Source organism: Echeneis naucrates, chromosome 5 (genome assembly GCF_900963305.1).
Source record: "Echeneis naucrates chromosome 5, fEcheNa1.1, whole genome shotgun sequence".
In the NCBI taxonomy this organism is placed as follows: domain Eukaryota; kingdom Metazoa; phylum Chordata; class Actinopteri; order Carangiformes; family Echeneidae; genus Echeneis; species Echeneis naucrates.
Window position 1 is genome coordinate 11,660,180 of NC_042515.1, and position 27,261 is coordinate 11,687,440.

Here is a 27,261-nt window from a genome sequence, read left to right on the forward strand (position 1 = left end):
ACATTTGGAGAAAAGTCCAGATTGCTCAACACTTACGCTCTGCAACAAAAGATTTCTTTGCAGCAACTGTGGTTTTGTTATTTTATCTCGTATGAATGCCAGCATACTCTCTGTTTGATATTTCTACAGTCATTCAAAACACAAGTGCTGTTGCTTCAAAAACAAATGACTTTGACTTTAACCTTTGTGACCATATACGTTTGTATTTTCATACAAAGATTTCAATTGTATAGTGGCCCTGTGACGGATTGTACTTTATTCAAACCTCCACTGCTAAATCTCCAGTCGCAGCTGCCCCTTCCAGGGGTGCATGCTGGGGTGTAGACCGCATTTTCATGATATCTGCTCAGTGGTCAAGGGATGAAGTTATTCGCAGCCTGGTTGGTGTTAGAGTTTGATTTGTAACTTAAATAAATGAGAAACTGGTTTTGTCCTTCATATCACCTGTTTATATGATAGTATCATAGCAATATATATCTATGATACTGTTATATATCATTATAGTGTCATAGTGTTATTTAATAGGTAAACTGTATTGCTATATACGTTCAATAAAGTCTGGGTTTGGGTGCACAGCATCCTTGTATTACATGCAACCACTGACGGGTGAGTTTTTTTCTTTATTTTGTTTTGTTTTAAAACCAATCTAGTAACTACTTCATCCTGCCCCCACCCCCGCCTCATCTGCTAGGCATCGAACAACAGTGGTAAAGGAAATATTTTGGTTTACTAAAATAGAGTAAACTAGAATAAATTAAGAGAAAGATAAGATGGAAATAAAAACTCTCAATTACAGTAATTTCCAGGAATATCTGCTGCAGACTGCAGCTGAAGTGTCGGTGGATATTGGCTCAGCGGTGCTGATGCATTAGCATGAAAGTAGCATTTAAATTGTTGTTCATGGCAGTGGAGCTGAATTTACCGACTTCATTTGTTTTTTAAATATAGCTCATTTTAGCCTTCTTGTAATTTTATGGAAATTTGACATCATTTCATAGTTGTTTGCGATGTGTACATGGACAAACAACAACAAATATCAGTGGATCATTTTGCTGAACTATTCAGTGTGTAAATCACACTGACTCCAAAGATGTGTTCAACTGTTATTTTTAACAGGAAGCATCTGATGTACCTTAAGTAGATACAAGTAAATATAATGCAGACAAGACAAAATGCACATGTACAACAATTTTTATTTAGAGGCCACAGCTCTTGCATATTACAACTGTTGGCTTTCATAAGGCAAAAGCAAGAATGAATCCACCAGCTAATTCACACAAAAAACAGAAAGCGTCGGGGAGGGTGGGAACCCACAGGCATGCAGCGATGGCTCAGAATGCAATGTACAGCATTTTATATTTATATATATATTTATATCATATATACAAAACAACAGTGAGACCCAAACAAATGCCAGACATCTCATTCTACACAATTACAGAACAAAGACAGACCAACTTTTTTTTTTTCAATAAAAAAAATCATTTTTGCTCTTTTCTCTGTAAAAGTGCAACTCAATTAAAATAGAACCTGTTCAAGGCCTTTAAATGTTGAAATAAAAATAGAATCTCCCAAGTTATCAAAATGGAGCTATGAGAATATTGCATCTCTAGAATACCCACTTGTTGAGGTTCAAGATTCCTGTTGAATCGTATCTAATTAGTAATTGAGATGAGATCACATAGCATTGACACATGATAAAAATGCAGGTCTAGACTTACTGTTGATGTTGATAACAGTGAGTAGACGACAGTTTATCTGTAACAGCCGTAAACAAATACGAGGTTTATTTTCAGTTTGAAGCAGTTGGCATTCACTTAGAAACAGACAAGACAAAGAAAAGGGTCCACACACTCATCATCACGACAATGTACCATTAATGAATGTAGAATACGACAAAGAAGCGCCATATAGGTTTGCATTGGACAGGGACACACCTATTAATCTCACTCAACATTGTCAAACAAATGATTCTCCATATTGCTCAGTAACACAGAAATGAATTTTAAAAATGAATGAAACAAAGATAGGTGCTATCTTTATCATGACACAGCTAAACTGCCAATCATGGTTATTTTTTCATATTTTTATTTAGATTTTCCTCAGTATAAGTACTATTTTTATAGTTAATAGTTCCTTCATAGGCATTTCGAGCTGACGAAGAGGTCCTAGAGTGGCTATCTGAGTTGGTACATGCATCGGTAACCAGGCTAAAGTCAAAAGTGTTTAAAGGGGGGAGTTGGGGTGAGAAGGGTTGGGGAGAGAGGGCTGGAGTGTCAGTGCACAGGCTCTAGTCATCCTCTTCGTCCTCCTCATCGCTGTCCTTCATGGAGATGCCCTGCATGCCTCCTTCCCGCACCGAAGCAGTGGCCTCCTCCACAGTCAGCCTGTTGCGCACCGTGTCGTACATCTTGCTGTTCAGGGTGGAGTCGAGAACGCCCTGCAGGCGGAAGTCCCGGTACTTTTTCTGCAGAGGACAGCAGAGCATGAGTGCAGCGTGGACACCGTGGACTTCTGGACGGTTCATCAGGCTGCCAGGTATTTGCCCCCCTTACCTTTGTAATCCTGATGAGGATCTTGAGCTGGTAGACGTGGAGCTGCTGATCCATGCGTTCAGTGAGCCAAGTCCCCAGCAGGTTCATGGTGGCAGTGTACCATTGCTGAAACACATAAACACAACACTCTCCAGCAAAACACACTCGCGCACATACTCAAGACATCGTAGCATAAAGCTAACCTTGAAGACACACATGAAGCACTAACACTGAAAACACAACACATGATAACAACATCCACCCGCCGTGTGTATTTCAGCATCCCTCCGATGAAACATCAGAGGTCTTCCATCCATCTGAATGCACAGTTAGTGAGGATTCATGTCTCGCCTCACAAGACACCTCAAAACTCTTGCATTTTATGACTCCAAATTAGAAATCAATGCTAGACAGAATGAAGTCATGTTAAAAATAAATTAATCTTAAAAGCTACAAAAAGGACACAGGCCACAACAATAACACTCTTTGTTTCAACTGTTCCTTTTTTTTTTTTTAATCATGCACCTTAGGTTTTGGTGAAAAATTATGTTTCACTTTTACGACCCAGATTTTCATTTCTTTCCATTTGGTTTAAAGCCCCTGAGAACCTGATTTCAAATCTTAAAGATCTATTGATGCTTTCTACAGTAAAGGTCTGGTAATAAATCAAAGTTAAATGTACAAATACTTTTTGCGCATTGTTTATTAAAAGTTTCAGCAGGACTGTGGGTGTAAGATCTAAATACTGATTGGTTAACTGAGGCAACAGACATCAACTTCTTCTAGATGAGTCCTTTCCTCAGAGGGGGTGGGGTGCTGCAGAGGGAGGAGCTTGTACACATATATGGCCAGTGATAAAATATAACACAAATTACTTACTTTATATGCATTTTGCTGATAATGCATCTGTGCCTTTGCTTAATTAAAAATGTAAGTCACAGGACCTTGTACTATGTTTGGAGTTTGGAGTATTGATAGTTAACTTAGATGTGAAGACCTTTCACTGTAAACAAGCAATCTCTGTCAGAAACAAGTGGACTTCCCAAAACGCTGGAAGCTGATTGAGGAAACAGGTTTTCGGGGTCTTTAAATGTACTGAACAGAGACTTACCTTCTGATAATCACAAAATAGCTCCTCCCTCAGATTTGCGTTAATTGAACATGAAACTTGGTCTAAACTATCGTGACGTGACAAGCAAGATACATTTACTAAACTGAGTCATGAAGTCGTTCAGTTTGGGTCTTAAAGTTGGTTTCAGTAAGTGTTTCCCTAACAAACGCGCGCGCACACACACAGGTTTAACATCCACATCCAAATGGCATTCAGAGCACTCTGAAGAGCTGAAAGGAGGCATTTTAGAGTAATTTACTCAGCGCACTGACTACATCTACTTGACAAAAATAATGAAACAGAAGGGAGTCATAAAGTGTTGACAGATTTATCTGTTTTGAACTGTAATTACCCTTTGAAATACTAAGAAAAACCAAGTCAATATTTTGTAAAAGCTGCATGGCCCATCAATCCCTGAAGGCAATTACTTTGCCTTTATTTATAATTTATTCAATCGAAAACCCGAGCTGCATTTAAAACACCCTACTGTGGGTGAAGAGAAAACTACCATGGGGAATTGAAATTATAGTTTTGACACAAGTTCATTAGCAAAAAGAAAAATAGAATGAGAGTGAGTAAATGGTTAGCAGGCAGGGAGCAGCGGTGCTATTTTCTTGTTACTTTTCCCTACATCGATTTGGGCGGTAGATTGCCAGACTGTGTTTAAAGACAGCTGAAAGTTACAAGAGAACAGCACCAAGTCTAATAGAGAAACAGTTGTCATACCTCCGATATCAAGAAAAAAGAAGTCAACTTTAACCATGTGAGTAGGCAGGAACGCAAGTTTGTAAGGCCCAAATTAGATGTGTAAAGAATTCATCTGGTTGGTTGTCGAGGTTTAGTGTTTAGTTTTATTTAGGTCTGGATTAGTTGAATGGTTGAAAGACTTTCAGTCCGATATGCAGATGCCTGTCCACTTCACAGTCGAGTTGAGCGAGTTGAGCGAGTTGAGCGTGCAGTGCATGCAGACCTCGTGGGTGGGTGGAAGAGTACGTGCTAAGGAAGAACTGCTCTATGTGCAAATGAGGCAGAACTCTGAGGAGGAGGGTCATGCTAGAAGATGTACACAGGAAGATTATTTGACTCCAAAATCATGCCAACCAACATAATGTGATAAAACAACGCAATGCAACACTAGAGATAAGTGCCACTTTTTCTTTTTTCTTTTTTTTTTTTTGGAAGAGAGGAGGCAGCAGGGATGGCGTTAATCAGAAAAGAGGAGGAGATAAAAAGGATTGAAATAAATTAGCGGAAGAAAGAGAGATAAAGTAGAGCCTATGCAACATCTAGAAATATTTTCCACATGCATGCAAATTGCTGGATGGATGGATGGATTGATGGAAATGCGTTAAAAGGAAAGAAAATAACATTGACATCTTCGAATTGAACTGAAACTAAAACTGAAACATTAACAGCTGGAGGAATATTTCATTTAACATGACAGTGCTGAGTAGGATTTCAGTGCAACTTTGGGGCCACACAGAGGACACATGGGGGGGTGACGGGTTGGGGGAGTCCACATTAGAAATACTGACAACACAGAAGGAGACAGGGGAGCCAGTGTGGACCTCAAAGACAAAAGCAGACCCACTTCACAACAGCATCACTCCTCACTCCCAACCCACAACAAGAAGAAATAAAAAAGAAAAAAAGAACAAATAAATTGTTTTTATCTGGCACAAGACTCTTGCTCCTACAGCCGACACAAAAATAGAAAACCAAAGGGAGGCTTTCTGAGTGTCTGTCAGATATAAAAACTTCACCTCACTTCCTCACAAAGTGTGTCCAGCAGACAAAGCCATCACGCAGCTGTGAGGACACAGGTCCATACAAATAGTCTCTTGAATGACATGAAGCACACATCACAGCATTATGTGTCGTTCAAATCACACATGGAGGACACATCACTGCCAATGTATCCTGTTAGGATTATGCTCTCTGAAGACAGTGCTCTCTTCACCCTTTAACACAGTGGTTCCCAACCTTTTGGGCCTGAGACCTTAAACAGCCAACTCCATGGTGTTTTTCTCTATAGAAGTTAATTCAGAGGGATGCTTCACTTTTAAAGCTTTAACTGCACCACTTCCTGGAGATTTCCTCTTCTCCTTGGATCCTTTTTATTGTCATTGTGCTTTATAAAACGAAAACTTAAATTGCACCAAGAAATTTTGCTTATTCAGGATAGAGTTACTATACATCCACAGCAAGATGGTATGAGTCACCAGAGAGAGTAATGGATGAAGAGGTAAAGTCTTTTTTGCATTACTTTGACTATATCTTCTACAGTATTGATGACGCTGACAGCTTCACTCGGTGCAGTGACAGGTACCAGGAACAGAGACAGACAGTCGTCTATAAGCTGCATTCATCGGATTATTTTTATATTATATATAATTATAATATAAATTTATATAATTATATATTCATTCCATGTTGAGGTTTTCTTACCAGCAGCAAGGTTAATGCTGAGCTGACAGGCACGTTGGCCGCCAGCCTCATTAGACTTCTGTGTTTGATTGGATGTGAGTTGTTACATCTGGTGACCTTAATTCAATATCAGGACAATGTCTAACGCCAACATCAATTTGAAACAGAAATAATGACAATGGCTGACTGGTCTTAATTTGTGTTGTTAAGTGGCCAAAAGCCAACGACCTCTAAATGTCACAAGCCATGTTGACTAATACCATAAAGGCATTTTAGTCATAAGCAAAATCTGCTCTCTGCTAAATGTCACAATGGCAATTAGCCGGTGCTGTCTTTGACATCAACCAAAATCTATCATCCTTCTCATGTTATGCTGACGTCTGGTGCCTGATAGGAGATATTTATGTAGCTCCAGTTGATATATAAAACCACAATCGTGAGTATAGCCATGTTCATAAAAGAACTTACATTTTATGTCATTTTGCTGATATTTTTTTCTCTGTCTGACATCAATATAAACTGAATGTGTTTGGGATTTGGGTTGTTGTTAGGAAAAAAAAAAAAACAATAGATATTTTAATTATATTCCTAATGACTGACCCAATGATTAACTAATGAAAACAACAACTGCCTTTTTAATCAATAATGAAATAATTATTGGCAGCACTCCTGGTTGATTAACAAGGTAAAGACAAAATTCAGTTGTCCTTTGTGAGATAGTTTACATATAAATCACACAAAATTACTTTTCCCTTTTTAATTAAACGCTCTGTCGGCTTAATTTCTGTAACTGCTACGCAAATGGCTTTCTGTCCCATTTCATCTAATAGATAAAAGAGGTAAAAATCTCGCTCCTTTCCTTTATGGTTGACTTGGTTAAAGAGTAGTTTAAATATGGACTTAAATGGTTATATGGGTGCTGCTGATGCCATCCTGAAACTGGTGCAACAAGCTGCCTCAGAGGGATTTTAAGAAGACATCACAACTTGGTTTAGTTTTGTGAACCCTGCTCTGTAAACAATTTCAGATTACCTCTCAGATTTTTCTTGGGGTAAATCTTGACCCCCAGGCTGGAAACCACGGCTCTAACGGACCAAGGGTCTACGACATGCCAGCATCCGAGTTTGACATCATTGCGTCTCCATGGCCCATCCAGCAGTGCATCTTACACCCAGCATTTTCAATTCACGTAGAAAAACTGCATGGGTGCCCCCCTGTGGACTGGACCAAGTGGGCTGAGTGTCACTCTTTCAGGAGGCTGACATGTTTGTTTGGAAAGTATCTGAGCACAGCAGTTAGTTACAAATATAAGTTTGTGTGCTGAAAGATGACCACTGTGGATATTTCCATTCTTTCCAGAGAGCACTGCCTCAGATAATCCTTTTGAGGATGCTTTTATGGACTCTTTGTAAATAAAAGTTTCCTTTTTTTTTTTAACACACAAAGGCCCAAAAGCTCTGTGGCAATGCACACCAGAATGCAGAGGGCAGCAGCTAAGATTCAGAGAGAAGAGAGACAGGAAGAAAGAGAAAGGTTAAGAAGGGTAGAGGATCAGAGAAGCCTCTTCAGCCAGGCTAAAATATATAAGTCCTGGTCACAAAATGGGACTTATCCCTCCCTGCCCTGTTGTTTTGCCACATTGTGGAAGGTCCCTCCCTTCTTGAGAGGAGGAGACGGCATCTTACTTACATCAAATAACCTTTCTATATACACCTCCTCATTGACCTTATCACGAAGTATATCCTGAGAGTGGCGCACAAAGGTCACATAGCCATCAGCCACATCCATGCCAGGCTTCTGGAAAACGGAAAACAGAACATAGTTAGCCATTAGGGAGTGAATAACCAAACGCTGGCTGGATCAGAAATGACCTTGATCCAAGTAGACAGAAAAATAAAACAGAGAGCTCCATTAAGATTCAATGCATTTTGTTCAGCTTAATTTAACTGTGAAGTGCACACAAGCTCATAAGCAAACAGAGTGGAAGGCTATTATTAAACTTACAGGTACATCCACATATTTTGAGGCAGCTTTCACCTGAAATGAGAACAAAATGATCAAACAAATGCAAATAGTTTATATAAGAAATTGTCAGCTGTATTATTAGAATTAGATGTAAACCAACATCACTGGATGAAAAACTTTTGATATTGGTGTCAACGTGACGTCAATGAATTTTGGTTCCAAAATAGTACAAAAGAGGAAAGATGTAAAGATGTTTTTTTTCCCTCCAAATGCTGATACTCAAGTTTTTTCTAAATAAAATATAATAAACAATCTAAAAAAAAAAAAACCAGCATAAATCTGAGGAATCATTCAAAGCCAGTAGTCTGTGCTTTAGTTCTGTACTGGCATCTTGGTCAACATAAAAAAAAGTGTATACAGGCAACCTTAATTTACTGAGTGAAAAGAAGAAGCTTCATCTTACCGTGAATGAGAGGAATGAGGAGAAGAGGGTGCCTTCATCGTATCTGGAGATTTTAGCCAAAACGCCCTCCAGAATGGCCACAAACTGTGAAACAAAGGAAAGGCCACAGTTTCCAGTCACACCTCTGTTGTGTCCACCTTTTCTGCTCCACTGAGAGATTTCTAAAGAGATGTCCAGATGTACCTTTGCAACCAGAAGCTGAATCATGTCCCTCACACTTTCCTCGATAAGATCATCTATTTGGGAGTGGAACTGTTTCTGGAAAAAAAAGATATGGCAGCATTTTTATACTAATTTCATGCTAGCGGATATAAATCTAATTTATTGTAATTTTTAATATTCAGTCGCTGTTCCACTCCGAAGTTTTTACCTCTTGGCCCATCTCCATAGCGCACAATTTAGCTGATTGGTCCTTGGCATCCACCATCACATTGAACATGGTGCATAATGTTGGAGAAATGCGGAAATCTGTGGTCTTGCTGCTCTTTGCCAGCTTGGACTCAAATGCCATCCTGGTGCTGTAAACCAAATAAAATACATTTCCAGATGACAACTTAAAAATGCAGTAGACTATCCACTCAGGCGCTGCCATAAAGTATTTCCATTTCTGTCAATCCCTCCATCCACAGAAACAAACAAACTCACCGCTTGACGCAGTTCTCGATCATGTTGCTTGACATGAGCTTGATGCGGCTCTCGAGGTGTTTGGCAAACTCCTCCTCAGGCCAGTGCAGGTCCCTGATGAAAGTCTGGAGGGCATCCAGCTTCCAGAAGAGATCTTCTGATGTCCCAGAGCCATTACTGCCAAAAACACACACACAGGTAAGACGACAAAGGTCACTGCTGGAGAGATGGTGTGAAAAAGGTGGGAGGGGTGGGAGAGGGGGTGATGTGGCAGGCGCAGAGGAACATGCTGTTCCTCTACACCTAAACACAGTCCAGCTTCACTCCGACCATATACTGACAGGTCTGTTCATACCTTCCTCATGGCTCAGGTGTTTGGGGACAGTCAGTGTATGGGGGGAAAGGGAGTGGGCAGGGTTTACTGTAACAAATCAATAACCATGGTGCAGAGTATGGTTATTGATCGGGATGTTTGGTGGCCACATGCAGGTAAAGTCACTGCAGATACAAGAGCTAATCAACACTGTGTCAAGACAAAAGAGGGAATGGAGAAGTGAGGGAGGGCGTGTTTTTATTGCCCCAAGCCTGTTTCGGTGAAAAGAAACGTATCCAAATTGATTTGTGCCATCACAGGCCCTCTCTCAACGTCCATTTCCCCAGGCTGGTGGGGCCCCTGGAAGAACTACCAAACAAACCATGCAGACCTTTGTTGGGCATCCTGAGTACAGCTGATTGGGAGAGCAATGTGGAAAAGATGTGGACTCTGTTGGGAGGGTGATAAGACAGAGAGGCACAGGTCTGGACACCTGAGGCCAAACCTGTCCATATTATCAGCTCCGATCCAAGCCACTCTTTACTCTTCCAGTCAGACTACTAGCAGGTTGCCAAGGTCAGAGACGACCCTACAGTCATGAACAGTGTACTAAAGCAAACGTCTGTCGACAACAACTCAAAGGAGATACGTCATATCTTCATGTTTTCAAATGGGACATACTGTTTTTTTCTAACTATACAGTAAATCCCCACATAGCCTCAGAGTAATATGTTTATTTTTTAGTTTTGGCCTGTATCTCCACACCTCAGCTCAACAGCATGCATGTTGAGACAAATGAGAGTATTTCAGCCTCTCATTTAAGGAAGCAGAACCCAGAATCTACTCTAACACCTCTCAGAGTACCCTTGGCATGAACATGAACAGTATTCACTCTGGAGACAATTGATGGTAAAATTCACAGTTTCTTCCTTGGACTTCATTTATAATGTTTTCCTTTTAGTTCGAGCCACACAGACTGCATTTTTCTGCATATTCGTTTTTTTCAAAGTCTTTATCTGAGGTCATCTTCATACCAAGGCAGTCTCTGCTTGCTTATCAGTTTCTAAAGTGAACTAGTTGAATACACACTCAGAGTCATATATAGCAGCCATCCATGACGGGGTAGAAAAGCTAGGCATTTGTGGAAGGTTAACTGACAGTCCTGCTACTGGCACTGGCAGATTTGGTACTTTGGGAATTTGGAGGTTCACATTTGGTAGATTCACATTGGGCAGATTACTTGTTAAACTCCTGCAGAAAAGACAGACAAAAAGAAAAAAAGAATCCATAACAGTGGTGTGGGAGCCGCAGAAAGCCATGTGACACTCATCATAAAAGGAACAGAAAATCTGAAATCAGGAGAAGACAGGTATGTACAGTACAGCACGCATAAACAAAGACCAACAGTCATCGTCAAAGACACACATTATGTGAGAAGACCTACAGAATAACGGGGGCTGGACTCAGCATGAACACATATACAGTTTTAAAATGCAGTGACAGTGAAGCAACGTAATGACGAGAATAAACACAAATAGAGATCAAGAGAAAACTACATTTCATTACCTTAATACATCTAATATATAATCTTTACATGAAAAAGATGCCAACGTAAAAGTGTGGAAGCCACGACAAATAAATCACATAACAAACAGATAAACAAAACAGACTGGAGGCCTTTGGATTCGGCGGCGACATTTCAAAGCACATGTTATGAAGTTTAGTTCACAAAAGAAAACAAGAGAAATAATATTTGAAATACTCGTTGTTCCCCTGTTCCCAATGTGTCAGATACACGCATTAGTCAGACTGTCCTCCAAATAAGTAACCTATTTGATGAGCAGAAAAAATAGGTTATTCAGCCCACACTTTGATCAGGTGAGCCCTGCAGGAAGCCTGCGTAAACATTACAGCTGCTCTCACAGATTTCTCAGTCTCCACGTAGTCAGTCTGTCATCTGAAATAAAAGCCTTGCACCTCCAACCATCCTATTGCGTAGATATAAACACAGAGGCTCCTTACTTTACAGGCTCCCAGGACTCTCGATCAAAGCCCTTGTGAATTGACTGTGCGATGGAGGACTCCATCAGATCCACATATCTAACCACCAGAGGAGCATAGAGATCCTGAAGGTGTTTGTGGAACTTTCCATTGCACAGATGATCTGTGCAAAGAAGGAAGTGACAGAAAGACATCAGTGGTTTCGCTTATACACAAAAATACGCAAAGCACCTATAGAGCAGATGAGGAACGAGCACAGAGGCTTACAGTCCGTCCGGAGGAAGTCGTTGAGCAACTGGAAGAGAGGGAAGCTGTCCCAGCTCTCAGGGGACTGGATCTCCAGAGCAGCATCCATGTCGATAGCGTAGAGGGCCAGGAAGTTTTCAGCGTGCTCCACCATGAGGTCTGTCCACCACGCAAACGCCTGGAGACACAGCAGGAGGGGACGGACGCAGGTTAACAAGGTCTCCTGTCAAAGCAATACGCGGGCACGGGGAGGGAGGAAGGAGGAGCTAACGCACACAACTGGAGCTGATTGGTCCTGAGGAAGGAATACTCCAGCACTGCTGTGCACTCTGTATATGTTGGGAAATGGGCTTATTTGATCCCTCGCAAAGAGGAAGATGCGAGGCCAGATAACATTCTCATGTTAGTCTGTGAACTTTGAAGCTAGAAACAGTAGCCAGTTAGCTTAGCTTAGCATGAAGACTGTAAATAGGGAAGCACCTGCTCTGGCTCTGAAATGACAAACGCCTGAAGCTCAAATTCTGATGTCACAGCAACTTCCAACAGTCTCAATCGCCACTTTATGCTAAGCTAATCATCATAACCTCTTTGCAAGAGTCGGAGGGAATAAGCCTATTTCTTCAATGTCAGACTCTTTCTGAAAGTGGGCGTTAGATGTCATTTGTTGTCTAGTATTGTGAAATAACTAGTTGTGTTTTATACAGATCCTGAAATTTTGGAGTATCTCCTTCCAAAAATAGTTTCACTGGAAGAAAACACACCTTCACACCTATCTGCACCATTTGTGTTTGTGAGTGTGTGTGTGTGTCTGTGTGTTTCCCACCACGTACTCTGACAGTGTTTTTTTGTTTTGTTTTGTTTTGTTTCTTCTGGGCTTAAAGCCAGGATTGATTATAAATCCAGTTTATACGTAGCAGAAAAATCACACAGCAGCGGTTGCGTGTTTGTTGCATTGTTATTTTCATGACAGTAACTATAGATTTAAGAAAGGTGCTTTTCTCATGCAAATGTGGTTCTCCCTCCATGCTTTTCTCTTAAGCTAAGAGACGAGGGGCTCCACCATTCACATCGCTAACAAATCCATATCTCACTAGATGTGAATGTGACTCATGCACATCCTCCACTAGGCCACCACAGACTGCAGCACACAGCATCTCTTGTGTTGGAGTCCGTCTGTTCCAATTAGTAAAGTGCGTCTCTGAGTTTCAGCAGGCTGTTTCGAGCACCGTCGGGACTTCCTCGGCCTTTGACAGCAGAAGTACAGTAGTTGCTTTGCTGGCAGTCTTGGCTTGGCTTATTTGCTTATCATTCAGGCTAACAAGTCGCCAAGTTCAATAAAAGCTTAATCTTTCCAAATTACGCTGCATGCTTTCTTTCACTTTTTTTGTTGTTGTTGTTGTTGTTGTTTGTTTGTTTGGTTTAGTTTTTTGGTTTTTTTGGTCAGTTTTCATCCCTTCTGGCTTAACCACCGAAACGGCAGCAGAACCTCACTTACCTGTTAACTTACCTGCCCACTCCCAAAATGTTAAAAAGCTTGACAGCTCTAGCATTTATAAACAGGAAGCAAACAAACATCTTCTCCATCACATTCAAGGAGAGACTCTTATTACGGACAAGGAGGGTTAAAAAGAGGGGAGAGGGGGCGTAAAAGTCTCTGACAGGTGAGGGGGGGGGGGGGAGTGCTGGAAGGTCACTATGCGGAGAGTCCTTCGACCTTTGATGGTGGTAAAGGGTCACATATGGGACCTTGAGAGGTCCAAGACAGACACTGCGTTCAGTCAGACAGGCTTAAGGTGCTGCATCAATGCAACTGTGTTAAGGGACCAAACCTCAGGGAGTGCACTGATGCTGGGGGGTTGGGGGTGGGGGTGGGGGTGAGGAGACGGGGTATGATCTACTGGACATGCACGGAGCATTATAGGAGTTTCTCATTCAACTTGACTACATACCTCTTTTCCCTGCTTGGACAGTCACCAATCATATGACAGTGAGGACACAGGAAGATGTACAGAACAGTAATGTATTTTAAGGCATTTCTTCAGAGGATTTATCAACTAAGAATAGACAGCAGAGAGGGATGGAAGAGAAGAAGCTGGGGGAGGTAATGCTTGAACAAGTGCGGACTGTGAAATTAATCGTTGGATGGAGGGGGAAACAAATGTTTATGGTGGATCAAACTTCAAAGGTTCACATGGAGCATACTTTGGGAAATTTACTGGTTCAGCATGCTTGGAGAGAAAGGAAACCTCTTTATGGCCCAATGAACATGCTTTATGATCACAATTATGTTGCGCAAGCTACAGTGCCTTTGAATTTTTAAACAAGTTTGCTCTCACTTCTATGCCTACAAACCCACCCACTGCTACAGTGCCTATGAGTTCATTCGCTGCCTAAAAAGGTGCCTCTTGCCATAGAGGCGCACATGCCAAAGAGGGGGGTCATGATGGGAACTGAAGAGGAAAAAGAAATAAAAATACTGTACCGATTGATCTCCAGAACTTGTGACTGCCGCCTGTCAAGCATATTCAGAGAGATACAATAAATCTGCTTTATCCGCATTTTTCTAAGATCACATTGGATCACCTTCAGATCTACACAACTAAACATGTGCATCATGTTTTCCAAAGCTCAGAGTTTATAATAGTAAGTAGGAGAAAAGCAAAGGCATTTTCCACGGTGGAAAGTAAGTGACTGCTTTAACCTAAGTACAGTTTGGAGATTTTTTTTACCTTTACATGTTTATATGTTATAAGAGAAAATTTACATTTCTATTCAAAAACATTTTGGAGGGTACTATTTCACCTTTTATTCCACTTGGATAATTTGTTAGTAATTCAAATATGAAAGCAAAATTATTTTCTCATCTTTTTGGACTCTTAGGACTCTAATTACTTCCGTAAAATAAAATGTTTATGGTTCTACTTGAAGAACCAGAAAAGTTTAACCTAAGTTTGGAAGTCATGAAAGACAAGTGAAATCTTGATCCAAGCAAATACAATTTTTTCCCCATCTGTGAAAAAAGTTCTATCCTTAACAATACACCTCTTATAATAGCTCACCTAAAGGGTTCCTAGCAGAGCAGCACTTAAAAAAATCAGAATGTGTACCATATGTTTATAGCGCATAGAGAAATGAAAAATGACCCAGAAAGAATCATGTAAGAATCTGTATTTGCGTAGTGGTACACTTCAGCCTCCAGAGGCCAAAATCAGCATTTTTTCCTGGAAAAAAAAATCACTTGCATTTCATGTTTTCTTTTTTTTTTTCAGATCTAAACTTTATTCGTTTTTTCTTTACCACCTCATTAATCATCTCGGAGTTTTGTTTCTCTCACTGCATTAACATTTACAGTATCATTATATAGAATATTACTTTTTATATTTTTAAGTTTGCTGCTAACAGCTCTGTACTCGTTTCTAATGGTTGCAGACTGTGTGTTTTTACATTGTGGATTTTGGACTCTGACATAAGTAAAATATTTGAGTTCTCCTCCCAGCTCCTTCTATTTAATCTTCTTACTGTGGCAAAAGTGAAACACTGAGCCTGCAGAAATCATCAGGAAGATGCACTGGCCTCTACTTCCGATTTGCATCCTATTTGCCTTCCTGACTTGTTTATATCGGACTGAATTAATATTAGCGTAATAATTTTACAGCAGGGCATTGAACTGTGATGCGGGGAATGAAGTGCACACATTATATCATTTTCTCTCTAATTTGCAGCCTCCGCTCAAACATAGTGCTCTGATTCCATATAGCCATGGTCCATTGAAGACACCAATTAGAGCTTTCCTAAATGAAATTAATCTGTGAAGGTTTTTTTTTTTTTTCTTTTAGTTACCCATAGATGAAAGCAGCTTTATTTATAGAGGGCTGATGATAAGACTAACTCCCTTCTGTGGGGCGGAGTGAGATAAGAGGGAGAGCATAGAGGGAGAGTGTTTTGAGGAGGAGAGGAGGAGAGGGTTCTCACTCACCTCCGCATGGTGTTCCTGGTTCTGCTGGAGGACCTCTATGACTAACTCCGCCAGGCGAATTGTTTCCTCCAGCTTTTTGGCAGGTGTGACTAAGCGGCCTACGTTCTCTGAGACAAAAGGATGAGGGTGAGGGATGAGTGGTTAGTCAAGCACAGAGGATTCCAGGGCGATTTTTATGACTATTCAGAAGATTTCTCCTGTCTATATCTCTGACTGTTTGATAATAGTATAAGCACAGTAGTTACACTGTGATTTTTATGTATCGTACCCCTGAACAACTAAAGCGTGTTCTCATTTACATGCATTTTGAGCTGCATGACATAAAGCAACAGAAGTGATGTGTTTGTAGGATAATCAGGTTTATGTTGAAAGAGTATCAGGCGCAAGAATAGTGACGTTGACATGGAAGTGCAGTGTGGTGTTGAAAGCATGCATTTTGTGAAGTGGTACTGAATAAGTCATCTGTGTGAGGAGCTGTTGCATGGCATGGTCATAAGTCTGTCACTGAACACACACTGTAAACGTGATTCAATCAAATCATATCCAAATATAATATTTATATAATAGATAGCAAACTTGTGTGATTACAGAGTCCAATTGATAAAATCAACAAAAAAATCAATCAATATTAGTGCGTGTTTAAAAACAAACATATCCATATTTACTCAAAGTTCATTTCGAGTCACTTTTTCAAGTAATCGCAATACACGTACAAGCAATTTATGTATTTAAGAATTTTAATGGATTTCATTTTACAGAATCTATTGACTTTTGACTACTTGCGTGAAGAAGGCTGTAGATTTAGCCTCCTTTCAGCATAATGCCAAAGGTGTTTGGTTCCTAAGATGCTAAGAAGTCTTCTTCAAGCAATAAATCAGTTACTGATCAACTGAGTGCAAGAATCAATGTTTTGATGAATATTTTTACAGTGTGATTCCGTTTTCTATCTGCCATCAACTACGGTTTTGTGCACTAAAACGGTTTCTGCCTTCACTTATCAGCAGCTGTTTATCATTTGCAAAAGCTCCAAATCACCTGCTTTTCCCTTTGCTGACACAATGATCTGATAAGACACTTAAATGTCATGAAATGGAAATATCCAAACAGCAGAACTACATGAAATGATATGTGGATAAACAAATCTGAAATCAAAAGCACATAAATACATAAATCTACATAAGACAGTAGCGATCTTAATAAAGGCTGCACTTCTGACTGTTTTGGTTTTAATGTTTTCACACTTTTTCTACAAGGTAGGAGAAGTAATTAGGTCGGCCTTTTTCCTGAGTCTCCTCATAAATTTCTGCGCTGTGTAAACAATTTAAGAAATCTACATCTGCCACTTCAGATTATTCTTTCAATTCTCATCTAAAGCTTAGCATCAGGGGAAATCTGAGATCTTTACTGAGCTGAGGTAATACTTCAGCCATTGTCTTCAGGGACATTCGATCAACACTAATGGATGGATCACATGGATTTCTATAACGTGAGCTATATTTCCTGTGGTCATGACATCCTGTAAGAGAGAGCTCTCTGAAACCGTGTCTCTGGGTTTTGGTCTAGGAGAGGCAGCACGGCACGTCTTTGAGGTTCCCTGGGAAACATTACGGTACTGCAGAAACAGGACGGATTATGTCCATCATGGCAGTTCAAGTGAAACCAATATTCATTGTGTTTCACTACTGTGGAATAAAGAGCCTTTTCACCATAATGACAATAAACACAATGCAAACAAGCTGAACAAATCTTTATCATTTCCCTGGTGGGGCTCAGCCATGCACATAGCTCCAGTTCACCTGCATTGTTTCAGGTAGAGACAAACAAGCAGATGTCGGCAACCAGCTGCAAACAGTACGGTTGGTTGGATGTGTGTGCCCTGGATTTTTATGTTGAATGAAACTTTTCAAGATGAACTTTTTTATGTCTACGTGTGTTCTGGGTTTCAACACGAGTTTCATCTCAGGGACGTTAAAGTAAAATTTTAGATGAAGTGGAAAAAAAAAGACTATCTGGATGACTGCACAGCACCAAAGGAAGATTTGTTATTTTGTTTGTTTTTCAATATGGTAAAAACGTGCTCTTTAAGGATCGCAAATGAGAATTAGTGCTTAATTGCACAATGATGTGAAGTAATACATGACATTAAGATAATGCATGTATGTATACACTTGACGAAAATACGATTTTAGGTCAAATGTTTGTGTTGTGTTTACTGATGAGGTTAAAAGGAATTTGTTGCTTATGTCTAATATGTATCTTATGTAATTCTTTTTAGATTTTAATTCAACATTTAGGTAAAAATGTATTCTGTGAGTAAGAGATTGTATTACTCTATATTCTTAATTAATAGATTTGATAAATTTGACATGACAGCCACCACAAGAGGATTAAATGTTGGATCAAATATGAACAAAATGAAAGCAAAGTTGTTGTTTTTTATATATCTGGCACATAAAGTAATACAATATCCACTGCATTAATCCTATATAAAGGGATGCTTGAAACAGGGAAGACACTTTAGAACTTGAATAATTGTGTATATTAGCAGTAAATACTGTTCTGCAGGTAAATTCTGTGCAGACATGCATTATTTTGTGAACCTATGGAGAATATCTATGCGTGCAAAGGGCTGTGAGTGGTTAAGGGCTGTGTGAATGTGCGTGTTTGTGTGCGCTGTGGCTAAACCACAAGCTAAACATGAGTTCACCTGGATCCTTTTGATCCTTTTGACCTTTCTCAACTTCAGCGAGAAAAAAAGGAGAGAAAAGATAAAGAGGAGATGTTGAGCATTAGCACGGTCCTAGGATTACTGTCACGATACAGGGGGGGAAGCTCAGAGTTGTTATTCATCACCATGTGACCCTTTCAAAGAATCTGCTGGGAGGTTTTCAGCTCCAGGGACGGAGGTTTCTAGGCAACAGACAGATGTCACAAACACAGAATAAAAAACAGAGACACTGAAACATTACCCTGTGGAAAATTAGAAATCAAAACAGTGATAAGATGTCTATTAACAAACAGACACAAGCTTCAACTGTCGCAAACAGGAAGGACACACAAACAGCTGCCAGGATCATAGACAGGGTTCTCATCCAGAAAGCAGGTTTAACAAACTCAGACTCAAACACTGTGTTCTGAGTGAGAAGCTGCGAGTTTTCAGTTCCAGAATAGATGAGCAAAGTTAGCCGAACTCTGAATATGTTCACTAAATAAACAGCAGAACCTCTTTTTCTCATCCAAAAAGATTAATGAGTTTGCTTTGAAGAAAACGTTGCCTTGAAACACAACAGCAAGTTCAAAGCATTTAACTAGTGCAGCCCACTGGACCACAATATTTACTCAGCCTCTTGGATCCATTAATTTTACTATTTGCTATTTTATACTTACTATTTGTTTAATGAAATGATGCTGAAATGTGTAAAGTGTATTCATTCAGCTGTAACCTAGTGGGGGCAAGTTCTACTGCAGCAGAACATGAAAATTTGGAGGAAACTGATCAGCCAGATGCTCACTACACATAATTACCTCTGTAGCTCACAATATATCTGTGATTGCGACCCAGGAACAGCTTCGTGATTTTATGCCTATCAAGGTTAAAGCCTGAATTTTCGGAATCTCTATTTTAAAATGAAAAGAACTTGATCAGTAAAATCCACCTATATTTAATGTGGCTTAAATTTATGTAGAGTAACCAAAATACAGCCTAAACAATTTCAGTCTAAATGCAGCTTATATTCACGAACCCAAATATAAACTGGCTTACATTTAGTCCAGATTTCAAATCTTCAAGTGTTCACTCAAATGCACAACATCATCAAATCACATCAAATCACGGATATGGTAGCTATGACAGGACTGTTAAATTACACTTTTTTGTCTTTCACAGTGATGAATATATATTAGGAGAAGTTTGAGCGCAGAAGTGGACTGAATTTCTCATTTTGTTTAGAAAGATAGATGAAATATTTGAAGATAGAGATCACAAAGCTGTATCAAAATCTGTTCATTTTCTTGCACTGTAAGCTTCTTTAAATGTATCCCTCCTGATCCGTCTTTTGATAATTTAAAGATGAAATGGCGTGCTGTATTATTGTGATGAAGTTTTCTAAAATGTTAATTTATCCCAAATCAGAGTGAGAGTTCTGTCAGAATACCTTGTACCCTGCACAGCCATGAATGAGATATGATGAAGTGTGGGTTTGGGAGGATAGGGGCTCTTCTGGTTAGAATTAAGGTGGAATCACACAGACCAGCTTGTATCAATGTTTCCTCTGCTTCAATAAACATCCTCAGCACAAGACATCATGAGCTCGCCTAAACTGTGATCGACAAAATGGCCCAGAAGTTTGAAGCTTCCTAAATCCCAGCAGGATGGGGCGGAGATAGACAGAAGCTTGAGGTTGGCAGAAAAAAAGCTGCTGTGAGAAATCAGCTTCATCAAGTTAGTTACTGTGGCAACTAACTCAGCATTGAAGTGATGTTAGTATCCGGAACAGAAAACCCAGCATTTCCCTAATCTCAGGGGGGCGACACTGTGTTTTCACTAAACCTGCTGTGTGGAATAGACCCAAAGACACGCTGAGTGACTTGGACTGATTTGAAAAGAAATTAAAAACACAAACAGGAGCTGTTCAATCCAGACACCCTAACTTTTCCTCCCCATACAATAGCTCTGTCGACAGATGCTCCTTCACTATCTCTTGTGTGACAGTGAAAGAAAAGCCTACCTGTTTGGTACAGCACACCATTGACACATGATCAGACCAAATGACTGGAGGAGATAACAATGTAAGCAATGTAAAAATGCATTCAATTCAAAGGAATAGGCATCCAACCAAAAGAAAGAAGCTTACAGACCAGACTGCTCATTCATGTCCATCACGAACAGATGGGACTAAAAAAAGGACCCCGACTGATTCAGTGTGGTACTGCTCAGATCTCTCGACTGGTGCGCTCCCCACTCACTCTCACAGACAAAAGGCACAGATAAAAACAAGCGTGACAGGAGCAACATCTCTGGAGAAAGAGGAGAGGCAGAGGGGGGGGGTGAGGTGAATGAGAAGGGGGGGGTGTACTGGGGAGAGGATGATGAAGGTACTCACGGATGGTTAAATCCATCACTTGAGACGCCAAGCAGAAGACAGGGTGCTCATACATTTCCCTCTTTTTCCCTATAAAAAAGGATCGGGTCATGCAAGAGGCTGGGGTCAGAGGCGGGAAGGCTAAAATTCACAGGCTGATGGGAAGAGGGCTGTCCAGGTGAAAACCATACTTTGCTGGGCGGGAGGCCCCATAACAAAGTCAAATATTTGGTTTTGTTTTGAAGCAGGCATCTCACAAGGACAGTGGAAAGTGAATTGACATTGCAGGCAAAGATAGTAAGGTTTAAAGCCTTAGTATCTTTAGCACCCTGGGCAATTTTTTTTTTCAAAGCATAAACAACATCAGAGTTCTCCATGTGAATGTGTAGCGTCCAATGCATTTAATGAACATACTGGAAGAAAAGACAGAGCAACAGAGAACAAGACATTATTTAAATGCCTTGTTGTTGATGTTATTTCTGATACGTAATCCATGCCAATAAAGAAAGGCCACATGGTTCTCTCTCAAAGCACATGCAGGGGTCTGATGCTGGTTTGTGATTGTTGAATCCCAGCCTTCCTTTGGTTAAAGCCACATATCGCATAGTAAAAATAGTCCAATGATGCGATAATGTGACAAAGCCAAGAACTGAGAGCGAGGAAGGAAAAAAAAGCAGAGGAAGAAAAGGAAGGAAGGAAGTGAGGAAGGGACAGGGAGTGGAGGATAGTGGCCTTCAGTAAGTACTTCAGTCAGAGGTGACAGTGGGGTTGCTAGTATTTGAAGGTTGGGGAGCGTTAAGGGGGGGCAGGTAGCATCAGGTGAAGGAACCAGAGGAGTAAAAGCTGGCATAAAATTACAGGAGAAGGGGAGTGTGCATCAACATCGTCCGACCGTTCAGTCCAACTAAACTCACACCCCAACTACCAAAATGTGAGAGGCCAAGATACTGCACAGCTTCAACAGTTAAGGCACAATGAGAGATCAGCACATCGACAGATTTTCAGGGCTTTGGATTTGAATGCATTTTTACTCACACTCTACAAAAATAAAACCAACCCAACTTGACCTACAGAAACAGCACAGAGCTAAAGCAGGCCTGAAACAAAGGAGAGAGTTATTGGACTGAGACAAAAAAGTGTCCAACAAACTGCCACAGATCATTTGAGATACAGTATGGACACAAATATACAATATAGCAAAAGAATTCTCCATATGTAAATACATAAATAAAGCCAATGACAAACACAATCTCATGCTGGAGAAGGAAAAATTATATTCTGGTAGATGTGTGCATTTTATTTATTTATTTTTTTTATATATAAAAAAGCTTTTTTTTTTCTTGTTTCCTTTCTCACACAATCACTGACGCAACATTTCCATGTGAAACTGCACAATGTGAATGCATTTCACACATCGACAGTTGTTGTTTTGTGGATCTTTTTGTAAAGCACACAATCACTAAGACATTCACTTCAGATTTCATTGTATTCAGTTAAATGACGGGTTGTGAGTTTTCTTGTTACCTTCAATTTTTGCGTAATCCTTAATCCGCTGGTAGTTGAGTTGGGCGGCCTGCTCCAAACACTTGCGGATAACGCCTTTAACTTCTTCCTGTGGGACTGGTGTCACTATGTCCTTCATCAGTACCTGCAAGGCACATTAAAGAGGAATCATGCAAACTGCTTTTATTACAGTTGTCCTTCCATGGGGAACAGAGTTTTTTATTATTATTATTATTATTATCATTTATTCTTTACAAACCCTCTCCAGTAAAGATAAAGTGGCCTTCAGTGCACCCTCTGGACGACCAAATGGGAAACAATATCTACAAGATAAGATGTAGATAGAAAATGTAGACTGGCAGACGTCAAATTTTGCAGGTTGACATAATATGCAGTTGGTGAGTTGGCAATCACCTGAAATTTACAATCTGGTTTTCCAATATCACACGCAACCGCTCCTTGATGTCCTCAAATCGCTCCTTCTCATCCACTTTCACTGTGCTGAGCCCGTCTGGCCTATGAGGATCACACCCACACACTTTAACCCAACTGAAACCCTGCAGATATTCAACTTATGCAACCTCTGATCTGAGTCCAACAGGAGCAACAACAAAAAGAAAGAAGAAAAAGCACACTGTCTGTAAGCTATCGGCTATCCAACAACTGTCTGAAAATAGTGTGAGATCTTTTTCTTGAGTTTCATTTGTGTCACACATACGAATAATTGACAGTGTCTCACCTTTTTTCCTCTTGAGAGAGATTTATATTGGAATCCTTTCTCTTTCTAAACTTGAATATGCGTACTCGTTTTGAGGCAGTGCGAGGATCTGGATTTTGTGGGGTCTTTGGGGAGACAAGGACCTCATAGCCTAGAGGCCCCCAGTAACTGCTGCCCTCTCTGACTTTAACGGACGCATGGGAGGATGAATAATATGGACAGTAAGAGACTGTGGCAACAAAGGACAGAGAGAAAAGAAAAAAGAAAACAAAGAAAAATGGTAGAAAACAAGGAAATATATAGAGATATAAAATTGATTAAAAACACAAAATGCTGCAGAAATAAACAGAGAAATAATAACAGAAAAACAACAACATAAAATCACAACAATGGACGACAAACAGATGGAGGTTCAGTGTGCCTGTCTGCTCTGGATGATAAATGAGAGGTATACATTTTCTGTAGTTTTTAAGTTTTACTGTCACGCGACCTTCGTGTGCTTTCAGATTTAGTTCCTTTAGGTTCTTACAAAGTGGAAACATTTTGAAAGAAGGGATTAGGGCACACCTGTTCCCATGGACATGGGAAGCACAGAAAGCGAAGCTGTAGTGGAGAAGAGTGGGGTCAATGATAGCCCCACTTTCTGCTCTTTCCAACAGATCGCGCAGGTAACACAGATGTCTGTGACAACCTCGGACCCCGTTCCTGGCACAATACTCATCCAGGACAAACACCTGGCCCGGGCTGAACCATCCCTGTAAACACAAACACAGACAGGGATTGCATTAGTGCATCAGCTGCTGACAGCGGCCCCCTGTCGTTGGTGCATTTGGGGGGGGGGGGGTACTCACCAGGCAGCAGAAGGTGTCATTGAGCCTGTGATCCAACGTGAGCCGCTGCACCATCTCAAAAAGCGAAGCGTGGTCAAAGCTACAGGGGTTAGCGGAGATAAACTCATCCATGCCATGTTTCTGAGCTCTGTCAGCGTCTATCCAGCCAACAGCACAGGGAAAAGCACACGATTCAGAGGAGAGGACATCAGTAAGGCACTAGCAAACGCACATTTTCAGCACAACACAGAAAAATCAGGGTTTTTTTGGGGCTACTTCTAAGGGCAAATTATAAACACTTACAGCTTACATTGTCAACTTGCATTGTGTCAGACAGCGTAAAGAGTTTTTATATATTAGTGAATGAGATTCTATTCATCTGAATCTAAGCACAAGTGTTTCTTCTGTATGTGCATGCATGAATCTTGACATATATCCCGTTTCCTGATGTTTTAAAAGGGAAATACTTTTTAAATATCTGAAGCATATATGAAAAAGTGCTGCTGGATAGTATCAAATTCATTCTGATCAATGTACTCAATAGATTCTGCCATTCGCGATTGTTGAACGTCACTCAGGTCCTGACAAATCTTCAGATGTGTGCTAGTGAAAAAGGCACAAACATGGCAAAAGTGTAATTCCTTTGAATACACTTTATTGCTTTAATATCAAGGGCTAATTCAAGAAAAAAAGCTAAGTTATAAAAAAAAAAAAGTTATGGACTGGAGATTTGCATAATTCTCTCCAGTTACAGTTCTGGAAAATGAAGCTCTGTCTTGTTTGTAATGTTTGTCTTGCTTCATAACTTTTGCCATTAACCTTCTCTGAACCAAGAGGATGTTCAGATTTTGAAAACACTAATCCTGCTCTGTGAAATTCAATTAAGAAAGAACACTAGAAACATCAAATTGTGTATAAATATAATGAAAGCTTTGATGAAACTCCCTAAATATGGGTGATGAAAAGACTGCCGGAATAAACAGTTTGGTTTTGTTTCTCTTTTTTTTTCACATTTGTTTTAAAAATCCATTTACATAAACAGATAACATCTATGAGCTAACTAACCAGACCTTAATTTCTCGCTCTGTAAACAACAAATCTGTAAGAGATGAAATCATGGGGACAAACAATACTGAAAATAGATAGGAGGTGGACCTCATGTCCTCTGTGTGAGAGACAGGTGTCATGTCTATGAGACATTGACATGAGTGACGGTGATTTGGGGCTGAGGGTGGGAAGTGGAGGCCTAATCTCAAACAGAACACATCTGTCATCCCCCAGGTCAGTGAGAAAGAAGGCGGGGGGGGGGGAAGGAACCTACAGAGGGTAGCACCTCAGGAAATGTTATTTTTTTACTCCAATCTGAGAAGGATAACCTGTGAGACAACAAGTAAAATGCGGACGATGGGAACAGAGGTTGTTCAGGGTAGACAGACAAGACAGGTACAGTAAGTCGTAATGTAAAAGAGCAGTTGACAAACAAAGTCTAGAAACAATGACCAAAGATAGTTGATGGCTGTACAGGTAAGGCCAGTGCTGGATCAGAGATGGTGCAGGACAGGATGAAAGAGCGTTTGGTGGGTGAGACCACAAAGACGGTGGCCAGACAGGTGTTGGAGGAAACGGATGACCACAACAGGAAGATTCACTTGGGGGGCGAGGTTACACAGGAAGTGATGTTGTGGAGGAGTGTTGAGAGAGTGAGAAAACATCCAAAGAGTGAACAGAAGGTGCCTGGGGTTTGACTGTGACACACAGTGAGTGGGCTTTATCTCCTTTTGTTGGATTATGGGAGGAAATGGAGTTGAAGTCCAGAATGCACTCACTGCTACATTAACATTATCATAACTCACAATAACGCCTTGATAATTAGTTCAACCATGAATAAAAACGACCCAATTACCAGCATGAATAGAGGGTACTTTTGCATACATTTGGAAATTATCACATGCTAGAGAACATTGTGACTGTTCATTGAGCTTTTAAATGTCATGCACATCTGCAGACCCAAATTTGCATTTTTTTTTTTTCCTTGTTTTGGCATTCCTTTTCTTTTTTTTTTTCTCTACGCATTTGCAAGTTGACAATACTTGAGTATGTTGCAGTGTAATTCATGATCTCTACGGAGCACACTAACAGGCATACCACTACCAGAGAACTCTAATAGGGTAGCAATACAATTTGGTGCAAGTACATGGGTAAATAGCATGAAGCCGACAGAGGCAAAACTGTATCATTCTCTGGGAGATGGGGGAAATGAATGAAAACTCCTGTATTTGTACAAAAGTATGGACACATGACACAGGTGTTCTCCTATTCAGGCAAAACAAAAGGCAATCCAAAGAAATCAAAATGAGATCTCTCCCTTCTGGAGGTGTAACACCGGTCTATCCTCTATCTACAAGCCCATCTACTGTAGGAGGAAGGAAGGGAGGGGGAGGGGGGACCGGAGTATTTTAGCTGAAGAAGGGGCGGCAATAACTACTCCTTTTCTTGGGCATTCAGAATACTCCGCTTACATATTTGCCAACTCACATAGAGAAAAGTTCAAAGAATAAGAGCTAAAGCAATTGAGCCCTCTGAAGTAAAGCATGATCAATGTTTAGGAAGAGTCAAAACTTATTTCTCTCACACATGCACTGCATACAGATATATTCAGAATTTAATACAAAACATACCAGACTGCCTTCATCACTCACACACAAAAATAATGTTGCTTTTCAGCATCGGAATTTTTTTATTTAAATAAAAAAGATCTTTCTCAGAACATAAAAACATTATTTGCTTTTCTAACAAGATTTTACATTTTACTATCGCATTGCTTTACTGTGAGGGGTCCCATCACCAATATGAATAAAAAGAGAAGGCAATTATGCAGTTACAACTTTAATATCAACCTAAACCATTACTGAGTCAAATAATATGTTCTTATAAATACATGCATCCTATACTGGCACGAATGGATGCTTATACTCTGATCCTCAAATAGAGGTTGTCAAAAAAAATTTCAACAAAAATAAAAAATATCAACTAATATCTAAGACATGAAGCGAGACGTGAAAAAGGAGAAGAGGGAGAGAAGAGAGAAAGAACGTTGCATTTGTCAGATAATCAGCGGGGATTATCTGAGCTGTGCCGGCTACAGGGAAGCACTTACCCTTGAGTCCAGCTAGAAGACAGCAGGGTAAGAAGGGACAAACCAGAATAACATAAAGACTAGCAACAAGGCTGGAGGAGAGCAATCACGAAAGACCCTGACCTAGCAGCTGCATTACTCAAGAAGGGTACAGGCAAAGCATGAAGAAGAAAACACAACTGAAAAACAACAACCTATACCAACATGAGAGTTTGTGGGCGGTGGTGTGTGGGTACATGTGAGGATAAGTGAACTTCACAACGGATGCTGAGGCATATTAGAGAAAGACAGGGGGGACAGACAGAGAGAGAGAGAGAGAGAGAGAGAGAGACA

At 40.3% G+C, this 27,261-nt stretch overlaps 1 protein-coding gene across 8 annotated transcripts in view; it reads right to left on the minus strand.

Annotated features, from left to right (window-relative positions):
• Positions 1 to 1,240: 1,240 nt before the first annotated feature.
• Positions 1,241 to 27,261, minus strand: part of cadpsb (Ca2+-dependent activator protein for secretion b) — a 63,261-nt gene continuing 37,240 nt past the window's right edge. The window contains exons 12-29 of one of the 8 annotated variants that reach the window (XM_029501207.1): positions 23,814 to 23,950; positions 23,530 to 23,717; positions 22,659 to 22,760; positions 22,504 to 22,567; positions 22,266 to 22,389; positions 15,661 to 15,767; positions 13,634 to 13,642; positions 11,706 to 11,862; positions 11,460 to 11,601; positions 10,527 to 10,688; positions 9,146 to 9,301; positions 8,871 to 9,018; positions 8,684 to 8,758; positions 8,501 to 8,584; positions 8,077 to 8,109; positions 7,762 to 7,869; positions 2,556 to 2,660; positions 1,241 to 2,467 (exon numbers count right to left, since the gene is read on the minus strand). In XM_029501207.1, coding sequence (XP_029357067.1) covers positions 2,291 to 2,467; positions 2,556 to 2,660; positions 7,762 to 7,869; positions 8,077 to 8,109; positions 8,501 to 8,584; positions 8,684 to 8,758; positions 8,871 to 9,018; positions 9,146 to 9,301; positions 10,527 to 10,688; positions 11,460 to 11,601; positions 11,706 to 11,862; positions 13,634 to 13,642; positions 15,661 to 15,767; positions 22,266 to 22,389; positions 22,504 to 22,567; positions 22,659 to 22,760; positions 23,530 to 23,717; positions 23,814 to 23,950 — 2,078 coding nt within the window. In that variant the 3' untranslated portion in view covers positions 1,241 to 2,290. Of the gene's footprint in view, positions 2,468 to 2,555; positions 2,661 to 7,761; positions 7,870 to 8,076; positions 8,110 to 8,500; positions 8,585 to 8,683; positions 8,759 to 8,870; positions 9,019 to 9,145; positions 9,302 to 10,526; positions 10,689 to 11,459; positions 11,602 to 11,705; positions 11,865 to 13,633; positions 13,643 to 15,537; positions 15,557 to 15,660; positions 15,773 to 20,762; positions 20,832 to 22,252; positions 22,390 to 22,503; positions 22,568 to 22,658; positions 22,761 to 23,529; positions 23,718 to 23,813; positions 23,951 to 27,261 lie in introns of all 8 variants that reach the window. The other 7 variants (XM_029501203.1, XM_029501206.1, XM_029501205.1 and 4 more) reach the window with 7 other exon arrangements.